This window comes from Salvelinus alpinus, chromosome 2, assembly GCF_045679555.1.
Source record: "Salvelinus alpinus chromosome 2, SLU_Salpinus.1, whole genome shotgun sequence".
NCBI classification, from domain to species: domain Eukaryota; kingdom Metazoa; phylum Chordata; class Actinopteri; order Salmoniformes; family Salmonidae; genus Salvelinus; species Salvelinus alpinus.
Genome location: NC_092087.1, coordinates 128,141,123 through 128,154,378, shown reverse-complemented (window position 1 = coordinate 128,154,378; position 13,256 = coordinate 128,141,123). Strand labels below are relative to the sequence as shown.

General features: G+C 44.1%; 1 protein-coding gene and 1 pseudogene across 2 annotated transcripts in view; one reads left to right on the top strand and one right to left on the bottom strand.

Moving 5' to 3' along the window:
• The window catches only part of LOC139568721 (probable helicase with zinc finger domain), a 59,748-nt gene extending 47,033 nt beyond the window's left edge, over window positions 1-12,715 (top strand). For both annotated transcript variants that reach the window (XM_071390753.1, XM_071390754.1), the window contains exons 28-31: window positions 3,115-3,334; window positions 3,508-4,114; window positions 7,043-7,346; window positions 8,306-12,715. In XM_071390753.1, coding sequence (XP_071246854.1) covers window positions 3,115-3,334; window positions 3,508-4,114; window positions 7,043-7,346; window positions 8,306-8,676 — 1,502 coding nt within the window. In that variant the 3' untranslated portion in view covers window positions 8,677-12,715. The remainder of the gene's footprint in view (window positions 1-3,114; window positions 3,335-3,507; window positions 4,115-7,042; window positions 7,347-8,305) is intronic.
• Window positions 432-1,042, bottom strand: LOC139568722 (uncharacterized; annotated as a pseudogene).
• Window positions 12,716-13,256: the final 541 nt, after the last annotated feature.

The window sequence follows — 13,256 nt, the reverse complement described above, 5'->3', positions numbered from 1 at the left end:
GTCAAAAAGGGAAACCCATCTTGGTGACATTCTTCAAATAATGTATCAAACTCAAGTTTATGCTGGCATGAAATCCAAAGCCAACAGGAATGATCGTCTTTATACCCAAGCAGTTTCTGACTGCAGATGTGGTGTAGTTCCTGAATTTACAGTGATCAAATTCAAGTTGTGTGATTGAGAGTTTGAAAACCGTCTCACAACTGACTCGAAGGAAATGCTTTTCCCGTCAAAGGGAAAATAACCTAATCTGTTAATACCAGGCTGCAGAAGCTGTTTCTGTACCTCATCGATAGCGGGCAAAGACCGAGATGAGATGTTTTCAAAGCATTTGAATGCTCCTTTTTCTAAATGTCGTGCATTAGGGAATGTAAAACAAAAACGCCTCTTGAAGACGATAGAAATAAGGAAGCTCAAGAACAGCTCCTTTTTGTTTCAAAGCAGTTCTGGTGTCTCAATTACTATCCCGTCTGATGTAAAGTCCAGGCTCGTCAATGACTGTGACATATTGCCAATCCTACAAAACAAATCAGAGAGCTCCTGTGTACAGGTGTTGACTTTGAGTTTCTTCAGATCCCTCCCAATGCGTCTGGTGCCATCACCGAAAGCCTATAGTTATTAATAGACAGTTCCTCCAGGTTAGTCAGGTTAGTAAAGGTGTTGGATAGAAGTAATGAATTGTAACACTTACTGCAGTACAGAGTTTCTTCACCCTGGACAGCCCCTTGGAAGGTCTCAGGAAGAATCGTGGGCAGACAGCCCTGTATGTAAAGGCTCTTGAGGTTGTCAAATCGAGGCAGAGCGCCAGACTGCAGGACAGAACCTCCTCTTATCTCAAGACAGAGGGCATGGTAGTTTGACGGAATGGTGGAGAGGTTGAGGTCGCATACATCCCAGCTCTTGGGACTGAGGTTGCCATATGGGCAGTTAGGGTCAATGAACTCCCAATAGTCTTCTCATAGAGGATACAGTTGTTACTCAACCAACCCCAGGAACCAACAATCCAAGCTGCAAATAGTCCAAACTGAACACCGAGCAGGCTCATCTTTCTTGTAAAGTAGACACTGGTTCAATAGAAAGAGATGATGGTCACTTGATAGTTTGTCCAAGGAAATAAATGTCTTGTCCAGAACATTTCTTGTCATTCAGTGACAAATAAAGGCCTGCGTGCAAAGAAGGAAGCTCCTTTTTCCAATGGGACGAGACGTTGGTGAGATGACTTGTCCAGTGGAATGACCTGGAGTTATTTCACCGCTGTGTTGTAGCTGTGTGCATCTCCTCTTGATCTATTTACTGTATACATGTATAGCTTTTGCTGCAGCTCTGCAATCTTTTCCTAGTCTGTTTTTTGAGTGGTTTTGCCCGAGAGGCTCTGGGGCACAGATAAGGTTATTATTGGTCACCTCGTTTTAACTTCCTTTTCTTCAGAATCTCTGAGGTGGTGGTAGTAGTAGTGGGTGTGTGGTCTATCTTTGACATGCAACAGTCTGAGGTCACATTTGCATAACCAATGGTTCTGGACACTTCAGTGAGTGCCTCCTGTTGTGGGAGATCCAGTCATCAGTGTGGCCCCTCACTTTTTGTTTATAGTTGAGGCTAGTATCAATTTCACACAGTTGTACAAAGGTCACGTAATTAGCTATAGGGAAACAACCTTTTTGGACTTTGAAGGGTTCAAGTCACGGTTAATCCAGAGAAAATAGTGTTTGACAGAAATTATTTATTTGAAATGGCTTTCTGAAAACAACTTACAAATTATCCACAAATTGAGGCCTCCCGAGTGGTGCAGTGCCTTAGACCACTGCATCACAATGCTAGCTGTGCCAATAGAGATCCTGGTTCGAGTCCAGGCTCTGTCGCAGCCGGACTCGACCGGGAGATCCATAGGGCGGCGCACAATTGGTCCAGCGTCGTCCGGGTTAGGGGAGGGTTTGGCTGGCTGGGATGTCCTTCTCCCTGTCGGGCTCTAGCGAGTCCTGTTGCGGACCGGGCGCATGCACGTTGCCATGGTCGCCAGGTGTACGATGTTTCCTCCGACACATTGGTGTGTCTGACTTCCGGCTTAAGCGAGCAGTGTGTCAAGAAGCAGTGCGGCTTGGCTGGGTCGTGCATCGGAGGAAGCACGGCTCTCGACCTTTGCCTCTCCCGAGTCCGTACGGGATGGGACAAGACTGTAACTACCAATTGGATGCCACAATTTAAAAAAAAATATATTTTTTTAATAATAATGTTTTTTAATGTATTTACTAATTGAACACAACAATAAACTTATTGAAATAGTGCTACACTGTCGACCTGAAACTATCAAAAAATATGTATTCAACCATTCTCTGAAAGGGGAAGTTCAGTAAAGGGTGTTCCTGTTGATAAAATGCAATGCATTTTGGCATGAAGGCTTATTTTTACTTTCCATTCGAGTGACTGAATTACAGTACAGTTTGCAAAACATTTCAGAAAAACTAAACGGCTACCAACCTTATAGGGGCCAGGGGGAAACTTCCAAGTTCTTTTTCTCCCAGAAAGAATAACCTTACACTGTCAACCTTACACTTTCACATCAGCCATTCTCTGAGGAAAGGGAAAGTTTAAAAGGTGTTTGTTTGTTAATAAAACCCAACACATCGTGACACTACAGCATTCATCTGGGTTTAATTGCGCAGACATATATTGAAATTATTCTCAGTCTGAACATCTTTTGTAGTTCCTGTTTTCTCTTTGTTTCACACACCTTGGTTGGGCTGTGAGGTAGCGACTGTAGGCCTTGTTTTTAATCTGAGACTTTGACCGGGTCCAGAAACAACCTCTTGTCACCACAACTTTCATATCTAAAGACATTCGGACAGGCCTAGGTTTAAGCAATCTGGTGATGACCTCCAAGTCTTCCAATGCTTCTACCTAGGCAAATACCACTCCAACTATCGTTTGGGATTTGTTTCATTAGTCCACTGTTGATACAGTCTCAAAATATTTTGCATGTCAGCAATTACTCTTTCAAGATATAGAACTTACAAAATACAGCAAGTGTCACAGTATGATGCTTTTTGCAGCAACAAAATGTACCAACCCATTATAATCTAACAATCTTGCTCTCTTCTCCTCCCTCTTTCCCTACAACAGACCCCCTAGCTCTGGAGGCCCTGAGCCAGCAGGCGCGGCTGGGCCAGTGGGGTGAGCCCGGGCCATTCCTCCAGGGCGGTGTGGCCTTCCCTCTGCCCCAGCAGCTGGCCCATCTGGCCCAGCCCGGCCTAGCCCGCTTCCCCCCTCAGCTGCTGGCACGGGCCAACTGGAGGATGAGCGCCGGTATGGAGGACGAGGCTGGCGGACCGCCTTTCACCAGGTAACCTTCAGGGCCGCGAACGGCTTTCCCTTTGTCTTCTTTCTCTCTCCCTCACGCTCTCTTTCGCACTATATCTCTGGCGGTTTCTCCTCTCTCTTGACCTCTTACCCCCTCTCTTTCTACTGATTTGACTCCCTTTGGATATTAAGGGTATGTATCGGTCTTCTCTGTAGGTTCCCAGGCCTCCTGCGAGAGATGCCCCCCCAGGATCAGCCCGATCCCAGGGACCTGGCAGAGATGCAGCCCCCTCCCCAATCCCGCCTGCTCCAATACCGCCAGGTCCAGTCCCGCTCCCCAGGAGACCCCTCCTCCCCCTCATCTGCAACCTCCAACCACACCGGCCCCTTCCCCCCTGGCCCCTATCCTGGCCGAGACCCCACCAGTCACGAGCTGGACCTCCTCAATAACCCGGGTCTCCAGCAGCACCCGGGGAACCAGCTCTACAACCCCAACGCCTACCCCCACCAGCTGGGCCACTCTACTACCCCGCCCCCGCAAGTCAAGTACCTCCTCCAGGAGGCCCAGTGGCCTCACGGCGGAGCTGGCGTTGCTCAGAACCACATGCTGGCCCAGGGCCAGGGCTTCCCCTACGGGCTGCCCGTCATGGCCCACCCCAGTAGACAGGAGCAGGTCCACCTCATGCAGCTCCACCACCAGCACCACCACCAGCAGCAGCACCACCAACAGCAGCAGCAGCAGGGTCAAGGCCCAGGCCAGGAGCCCTACCACCCCCTCTCCCCCAGAACAACAGGTGCCACCGCCCTTCACAATGTAGAAGAGGTAAGAACCATGCTCCATCCGTGTGTGTGTGTGTGTAAAGAATAGAGTTGCTGTGACTAGTATGCCCGGTCTGTTGTCTGTTACAGTTTTGTGCTACAGTATATACTGTCTTTTCACCTCATTTCCAATGCTATGTTTTAACACGGACGGGTACATGCAAATGTATTTCAAGATTTTAATACAGAATTTTTTTTTTCAGTTTTTTTTCTCACCATGCCAACATCACAGGAAATGGAAGCTATGCCTTTCTGACTTTCTGTAATTGTCTGTTTGACCTAAAAATGACTGAGAGAAATGTACCAGCTAAAGCGCAGCATATTGCTCAAAGCTCTCCGTGGGAAAATAGTTTCCTTACCGTTGCCTCAACGTTGCTAACTTTGTCGGAGTAGAAAGTTATAGCCAGGTGACTGAGGACAGGAGATGCTAGGGAATAGCATAAAGGATTCCCGTGGGTGAAGGTGTGGTCCAGGGTTTGGGTCCTGGAGAGCTACAGTGGGTTGTTTATCAGGCACCAAACGGAAGAAAACGGACATTTTCATTTCCCAGTGCTTAATGTTTTAAAACCTTTTCCCGTTGCATGCCCTAATGAACACGACCCCAGACCTTTGGTCCTACCCAGCTGGGTCAGACCACAGAGTGAATAAGCAGCACTCTCCATCTCACTTATGTGTTATTGTCTAGCCTGTTCGATAACGTGGCAGCCCAGTTGACCTCGTGGCATTTTCCTTTATTAGATTTTAACAGGAAATTAACGTTATTGGAAGACTTTGCTCTTTTTGGATGCCAATATTGGGCTGAAAGGGATATTCGCCCACCGTGTATCCAGTGTTTGTGCTGCATTCATTTAGCTGTGGTGCTGCGCCATGCCTGAAAATATACAGGTGTGTGTGTGTGCGTATATATACCAAATTTACATAGTATTTTATATATACACTGCTCAAAAAAATAAAGGGAACACTTAAACAACACAATGTAACTCCAAGTCAATCACACTTCTGTGAAATCAAACTGTCCACTTAGGAAGCAACACTGATTGACAATACATTTCACATGCTGTTGTGCAAATGGAATAGACAACAGGTGGAAATTATAGCCATTGATAATTTTTGTGTGATTTTGTTGTCAGCACATTCAACTATGTAAAGAAAAAAGTATTTAATAAGAATATTTCATTCATTCAGATCTAGGATGTGTTATTTTAGTGTTCCCTTTATTTTTTTGAGCCGTGTATGTGTGTATATATATATACACCCCCTTTTCTCCCCAATTTCCAATTAGTAGTTAGTCTTGTCTCATCGCTACAACTCCCGTACGGACTCGGGAGAGGCGAAGGTTGAGAGCCGTGCATCCTCCGAAACACAACCCAGCCAAGCCGCTTCTTGACACACTGCCTGCTTAACCCGGAAGCCAGCCGCACCAATGTGTCAGAGGAAACACCGTACACCTGACCACCGTGTCAGTGTGCATGTGCCCGGCCTGCCACAGGAATCGCTAGTGCGCGATGAGACAAAGACATCCCTGCCGGCCAAACCCTCCCCTAACCCGGGACGACGCTGGACTCAAACCAGGATCTCTAGTGGCACACGCCTTAGACCACTGCACCACTCGGGAGGTCGACATACTTTTGATAATTTGTCCAGGTGCAACGCCGTTCTTAAGGTTATTTAGGTATTTTGTGCCGCTGTGGTCACCTTCCTGATCACGAGAAACAGCGCGCTGTTCTCAAGACGGTGGCTAGTCAGACCTGGAGAGACAGCACACCACCTCACCCCTCACCTAGTCAAGTCTCAACACTGCACTAGTCAAGTCTCACCCCCCCCCCCCAAAAAAACATGTTTTGGTGAGATAATTAAATTTCTTCCCAATTCCGTGATATCCAATTACAATATTGTCTCATCGCTGCAACTCCCCAACATGTTCGGGAGAGGTGAAGGTCGAGTCATGAGTCCTCCGAAACATGACCCGGAAGCCAGCCGCACCAATGTGTCGGAGGAATCACCGTTCAACTGGCCCGCCACAAGGAGTCGCTAGAGTGCGATGAGCCAAGGAGAAACCTCCACCGGTAAAACCCTCCCCTAACCTGGACGACACTGGGCCAATTGTGTGCTGCCCTATGGGACCCCCGGTCACGGCCGAACCCCAGGCTGTAGTGACGCCGCAACACTGAGATGCAGTGCTTTAGACCGCTACTCCACTCGGGAGGCCCAATTTACTGTCATCTTGAACATTTAGCATTTTCACTTGGCTTAAAAGTACATTTGGAAGAAAGTCCTTTTGGAAAATCGCCTGAGCTGACCGTTTGTTCCAACAACAAAAAAATGTTGTCCCCCCCCAATGCGACTAACATTTCCAGAGAAGAAAGGGTCTCTCACAAGGTGTTGGGTCTAACACTGTCACTCCACAAAAGGCTCATCTCACCACAGTCATCAACACCTCTGGATGGTGTTCTGGTCTAAGGGCTGTTCTGTTTTCATAACACCCGTTTCCGAAATTGGACAGTGGTTTCTCAACTGCTCTTCAGAAGGCTCAGCCTGTCCCCTCACGTGGCTCTCATCCCGTCTTATTGGTGTTCTCATGAGTATTCCAGGGTTTTTATCATGATTCCCTGCATGTTCCCAGCTTACGGGAACTGTAATGGGCACTCTGGCAGAAGAGTGAATGTGTTGTGTAAGTGAAATGAGAACGTTGTGGAATGGATTCACTCACACCTGCTGTTACTAGTTGACAAATAAGAGGAGCGCTGAGGAGGGATGTTGTGATACCTACAGCAATGACATGGCACTGTGAGGAAAGGAATAGGGATGATCTCTCAATGTACCATGGGTGATTTAGATTGACCTATATTGTCTTTTTGTTTTTTTCTCTCTATCCTACCTTGTCTCCTTTCTGTATCACACCTGTCTGTTATTTTCTGTCTCCCTCTTTTAGTATGAACCCAGGGGTCCCGGGCGGCCCCTCTACCAGCGGCGGATCTCCTCCAGCTACCCAGACGAGGGATCCCCCGCCAACGCCGCCGCCATGGCCCAGCAGCAGCCACAGCCCTGCCCGGCAGACCCCCAGGAGCACCCCCACCAACACCCCCACCAACACACTCACCAACACCCCCACGCCCCCTACGGCTACCCACCGCCCGAGCTGTGGCCCGGCAATGGGGGTGGCCCCGGCCCGTTCCAGAACATTCCATGCAACGGAGCCAGCACACTCGTTCAACACCAACACCGGGATATCCTAGGTACGCATCAGAAGCACCACAAAGGACTTTTTGAAACCGTTATCAAACTGTTATGCTAATTATTCAGCATTCTATTGACTATGTAGCTGAGCGAGGAACAGTGCAGATCACTACATTTTTCAAATACAAATATATAATGGTTCAAGTGTAGCATACTGCACTCCTTGTACTTGGCAGTGCTTATGTTAACTCTCTAGCAGTGGCAGAATAGTGACAGCGGACACCATGGCCAAACCGGACGCGCAAATCAAATTATTTTTCTTCTTTGGACTTTATATGGCGATTGGCAACTAACTTTCATAATAAGGTGTATTACCACAACCGACCTCAGTTCATCTTTCAATCACCCACGTGGGTATAACCAATGAGGAGATGGCACATGGGCATATGCTTCTAAAAGCCAACGAGGAGATGGGAGAGGCAGGACTTGCATCGCGTTATGCGTCACAAATAGAAGCAACTTCTATTTTAATGCCTGGCCACGCAGACGCTCGTTGGAGCGCGCGAGCAATGATTGAATAACATGAATGTGTACATTTATTTTGCAACGCATGCGTCCGGTTTGGTCAGTGTCTGACACTCAGGTGAGAGCCAGTCGGGTGTTCAATTTCTGACGGTTGTCATCAGGTTTGGACCTGGTGAATACAATTTGAAGGCTGTTGGCCAATGTAAGGTTGACGAATCCGCATGCTGAAGTGGCTGTCATTGTCAATGATTCCAACAGTGCAAGCGTGACAAAAACAAAAGTGACAGTTTCCTTTCTAAGTGCCCATTTGTTCTCCTGACATTGACAAGCAACCCCCAATGTATTGTATATTTTGGAAGTTGAAACTAATCTCTCCAACCCTAATTTCTCCTCTTTCCCTTTCTTCTTCTTCTTCTTCTTCCTCCTTCCTACTCTTTTCCCTCCCCCTCATCCTTCTTCCTCCCTCTCCCTTCCTCCTCCTCCCTCTCTCCAGTAACTTCCAAGGCCCTGCGGCAGGCAGCAGAGGAGCAGATGAAGGCTGAAGCGGCAGCAGCAGTAGCTGCGGCCCAGCCTCCCGCCCACTCCCTCCAGCACCTCGGACAGTTCCCCCCTCTCATGCCCAACAGCAAGCAGCCGCAGCAGCAGCAGCAGCAAGCCCCCCCAGAGCCCGGCCAGGGCCCCGGGGTTCTCCAAAACCCTGGAAAACCCCCCACCATGTCCTACGCCAGTGCCCTCCGCGCCCCACCCAAACCCAGAGCTCGCCCGGAACAGGTCAAAAAGCACAGCGACCCACTTTCCCTACTCCAAGAGCTCAGCATAGGAAGTTCAAATGGTAGCAACGGATACTATTCCTATTTTAAATGAGTTTCACCCCTGAGAAATACCCCCTAGAAAAATATGAAATAAAAAAAAAAAGGTAAAATATGAAGAAAAATCTAAAAAAAATCTAATAATGGCAATACTTTTGTGAAAAAGACAAAAAACAGCTTTTACAAATAGTTTCTATTCGTTTTTGTTTCCCGCTTTTTGTTTTGTTTTAAACTTTAATTTGTAACAGTCAAATCTTTCTTCTGTTTCACATATCTGACATAAACATTTTTTTTAAATATGTAAAACTTAAGTATATATAATGGATGCATTACTGGTATATACATACATGATGTATATATGAATATATACTTATATTATGTACACTTATATATGTATGTAATGCAAAAAAAAGGTTTTAAAAATTAACTAAAATGTTTTTAAAAACACAACATTTGGTTGACCACTTGGCTGCCTGTCTGTTTTCCCTTATTGAAGTTTTTTTATGTTGAAGTTTATTTTTATTTTTTTCATTTTAAAATTGTGTGTGGACTTTCTGTCTTGATTTTCATCATAGTTGTGTTAACAGGGAAAAAGCTAAGTGGTCAACTAATTTCATATAAAGTATATGGAGCATTGTATAGAAGTAGATACATTTTCCTCTAATCTGTACATATAAAGAAAATAAATGACTGAGTTGTATGCAACAGACATGTACCTAAATTCCTGTATCATGTTAGCATTGACATTAGACTTCGTTTGGTTTGCTTTTCATCCTCAACCGTAGACATTCTCACCTGAAAATCATTTTCAGTGACAGATTAGTGCAGTAAATGGGATTCTTACATGCATACAAACATGCACATGCAAACACACACCATTCAGAAAAAAACAATTACTTTATTATACGTTTATACAAATGGGTTGGTTGCACGTAAATTCCTTTTTTCACTGGCCCTCTCCTCTCTTTTTTTAAAAGAGAAAAATCTAGGATAGATAATGATAAGCATGCAAAGCCACATCAAAGTGAGGTCTACTGTTGTCTGATTCCAACTTGGACAAACTCGTTTCAGAAACAACCATGGTATGCTTCCTCTGCCGTTTTCATCTGAGGCCCAAAGATGGTTGTTCTCCTGTTGGGCGACTGGCTTTCCCTTTAGTCTAGTCGGTTAACCACGGTCTTCGATGTAGGCGTATTGCGTGATAACAATGATGTGGAGAAACTTGAGACAAACTGCATATATTGGTGGATGGGTAAAACGTGAGTCATAACTAAGGCACGGCTGCTGAGGGAATCTGAAGGTATAGAGGGAGATCACGGCCAAGTTGGAAAGATTTGTTTCATGTTGAGTGAGATGTTGGGTCTACGTCAATTGTGTCCTTGTTTTTTTTTGACCCACTTTCAGAGCTTTTTAAGGTCATTTTAGAAAGTCTTGAGAAAGATCGTGTCACAAAATTTCCCAACATTTCCTGGTATTTCTGAAAGCCCGGTTGGAGGTTTTCTGGCAAGGGAGTAAGCAACTAGGGAATCGTCCCGACTTGGAATTCTTCAACCAGGATTTCTGATAAACCTGGGAATTTTGGGAACCTTGCAACCGTAGACTATTTTTGTGCTTATGTAGGACTTCGGCCCGAAAGAAAACCGGCTGGCTTAGACCAGTGCCATCAGTTACTTTTTGGTTCCTTCTTGTCATCTGAGTTGTACTGCAATACCACAGTTTTTTTCGCCGATATTCTGTGTCATCAGCAGACATCACTTTTAGCCACCAACCTCTTGCTCTGATTAGATAGTTGCTTAGATGACTGAGGTAACTCATTCTGTCTGTTTGCCCTGGCAATTTGGCTAGAAATTTAGACAGGAAAAAATATTCAGTTTTTTTTATTTTGACGACTCATGTTTCAATTGTTAACAAATACATGCAATCAGTGGGTTATTTTAACCACAAAAGAGAGATTGTTCACTGTTTGTAGGTCTTTTCTGACACGCAGTCCAATCAGTGAGGTATTTTGTTTCTAGGGTGACGCGTATCTTGAGAGTGAAATCTATTTGCATTTTTGTAAAATTATTTGCAAACAACCATCAAGCTGTCCAATCTTTATACATTTGTATTAGTGTGCACGCTCAAAAAATTAATTGCCAGAAGGATAAAATTACCATGACAATTATTGACGATTATTATCAAATGCAAATTTGTGACTGATTTTTCTTTTGTGTAATAGCCATAGTTGTCACATTTTCCTGGAAACCATTTTCTCTCTTCATGATTCATTTGTGTTGCAGCCTTTTCTCCCCCATCAAATATATATTTTTAATTGGTTAATGGTTTGTTTCAGTATATTGTAATAAAAGACCCTTGGATTCTAACTGGTACATTTATGTAACTATTTTGTCATTATTTTTCATGTATGAACCCGTCAATCAGAAGATATTTAAAAAAAATAATAATAATAATAATAATTGTCAAACATGCTGTCAGCTATTCAGGAAGCAAATCTAGTCGGAATTAAAAACGTCTCTTAAACAGTTGAAATGATCATTCAAAACATTTACGGGGACTTCAGTTTATTTAAATGTTTGGTCATTAACTTTCCAAGGTCCAGATTCAAGAGGTTGTGAATTTTAGGTTCATCACAACAAAAAACATACTTGTAAATATGCGTTTTCTAGGTATTTACAGACAAGGTTTAGGGAGCGCCTCAATTTTGTAGAAGCTGTTTAAAAGAGGAGGTATGCCCTTTTTAATTATGCAAATTCACAAAAATGGACATGGACCGTGTTGGCAGTCACAGCATCTTATAGTAATAACTTTTTTAATTCATTTTTATAAGATGGTATCTGGCTGCTTTTACAACGTTTTTTTGTTGCAGGCATATAAAACATGTTATTTTACTGTAAAATCAATGTTGCAGGAATTATTTGTCCTTTCAGTTTCTTCGCTAAATCAGTTTAAAATAGATTTTTTAATTTCAGCGGTGCTTTGTGGTTCGACAATTATTTTTCACGTAAGACTACATTCATTCTGTGCATGCCAAGATGACATGGCTTGTTTATATCCCCGGTTTTATCAAATAGTTTATTGATTTGTGCAACAACAATAAAAAATATCATATTTTTTGTTCTCTCCCTACAAAGTAACATTTTGGTATATTGTTTGATGTGTACAATGACTTGTGACATTATGAACAAAAAAGTATGATATTTTACTAACATGTCAATGAATTATGTAATGCTCATGTAAGAGTTGTTTTTCCTCCAAATTATTTTGCTGGGCGAAAGTTGCTCCCAGACATACGGGGCACATATACACTTTGTAAATCTTTGCAAAGAAGTGGGTATTAAATTTTAATCAGTTTCCCACAAATTAGTTGTTGGTTAACCTCTAAATTGTGCAATATTTATTCCTCTCAATTTCTGCAATGTCTGATCTATATTTGTGTAAAATCCAAACTATAAGCGATTGAGCCATTCTGTGTTTTGTTCTTAGTAATCTTGTCCAAGAGTAAGTAATAGGTCTGTGCTTGTGTCCATACCGCGCCTTTTCAGGCCTTCATTATTGCTTACTCGCTAACAAAATCTAAATTTTGTGCCGTGTCATGACTCGTGACCTGACTGACTTTGCATCGAGACAGAAGCTTTTAATTAGTTTGTCGTCAACAGAGTTTGAATGTCAGTTAGCCTCCACCCAGTCACATATCATCGTGTGTGAGTGGCTTCCGAAAGTTCTTCGCTATGCCTTCATAAAACAACTAAAACAACCCTAACTTGAAAAGACGGTTTTGTCTTGGGAGCAGCCTTTAGCCCAGCCAGTAGAGAGCACTGTGTTCAGCCTTTGTAAAACCACATCTCCTGTTGTCATCCATCTTGTCTCCAGTCTCCTCTGTTTCTTCCCCTCCCACAGTAAATCAATGGCACACCTGTTAACTGTTACCCCCCACTGGACCCACACGAGTGGGCTACATAATGATGAATATTTCCCTTTCACTCCTCAATTCAATTGGTGGTGGTCGTGATAAAGGATTTAGACTTTGTTTCAAAGGTTTTATTTTCTTTTTTGTTTTTCAAAATTTGTTTCTCTATTAAAGTGTTTTTATTGAATCAGTTACTCCTTGTTTTTATTGCGGAGACGTACTTCAGTTGTTGGATTGGATGAGGTAGAGTTTTATTGCTCGGAGTGATTTCCCTGTGTGGAAAGGAAGTGCACACCATGTGGCTCAATGTCCCAAAAGGGACCGAAGGGTTACGCAATTGACTTTACTCTCATTAAATCGCTGGGTGTCTTGTCATTATCTCACTCGGAAGCGATGTGGCCCCTGAGGAGCCCTTAACCCCAACACACTGTATCTGTTTTAGGATCGGTTTATCCTTAGCAGTCTCAACCGTTGCCTCCACAGGTGCATAGGCCCCCTACCCATAACTGCTGCTAGTGGTGTACGGTACCCCAACAGTTTGCACTCAAGGCTAATAGACTTGCGTCATTGACATTTGATGTCACTTTTGTTTAGAATCAACCAAGGCAGCTCTGAAGTATTTTTCTCTCTGTTTTTGATCCATTCTCCATCATGCGGTTACTCCCTCTTTCCCCTCTTCTCTGCCACCAAACTAACCCTGGCTGTGAGTTTGGAATCTAAATGAACCC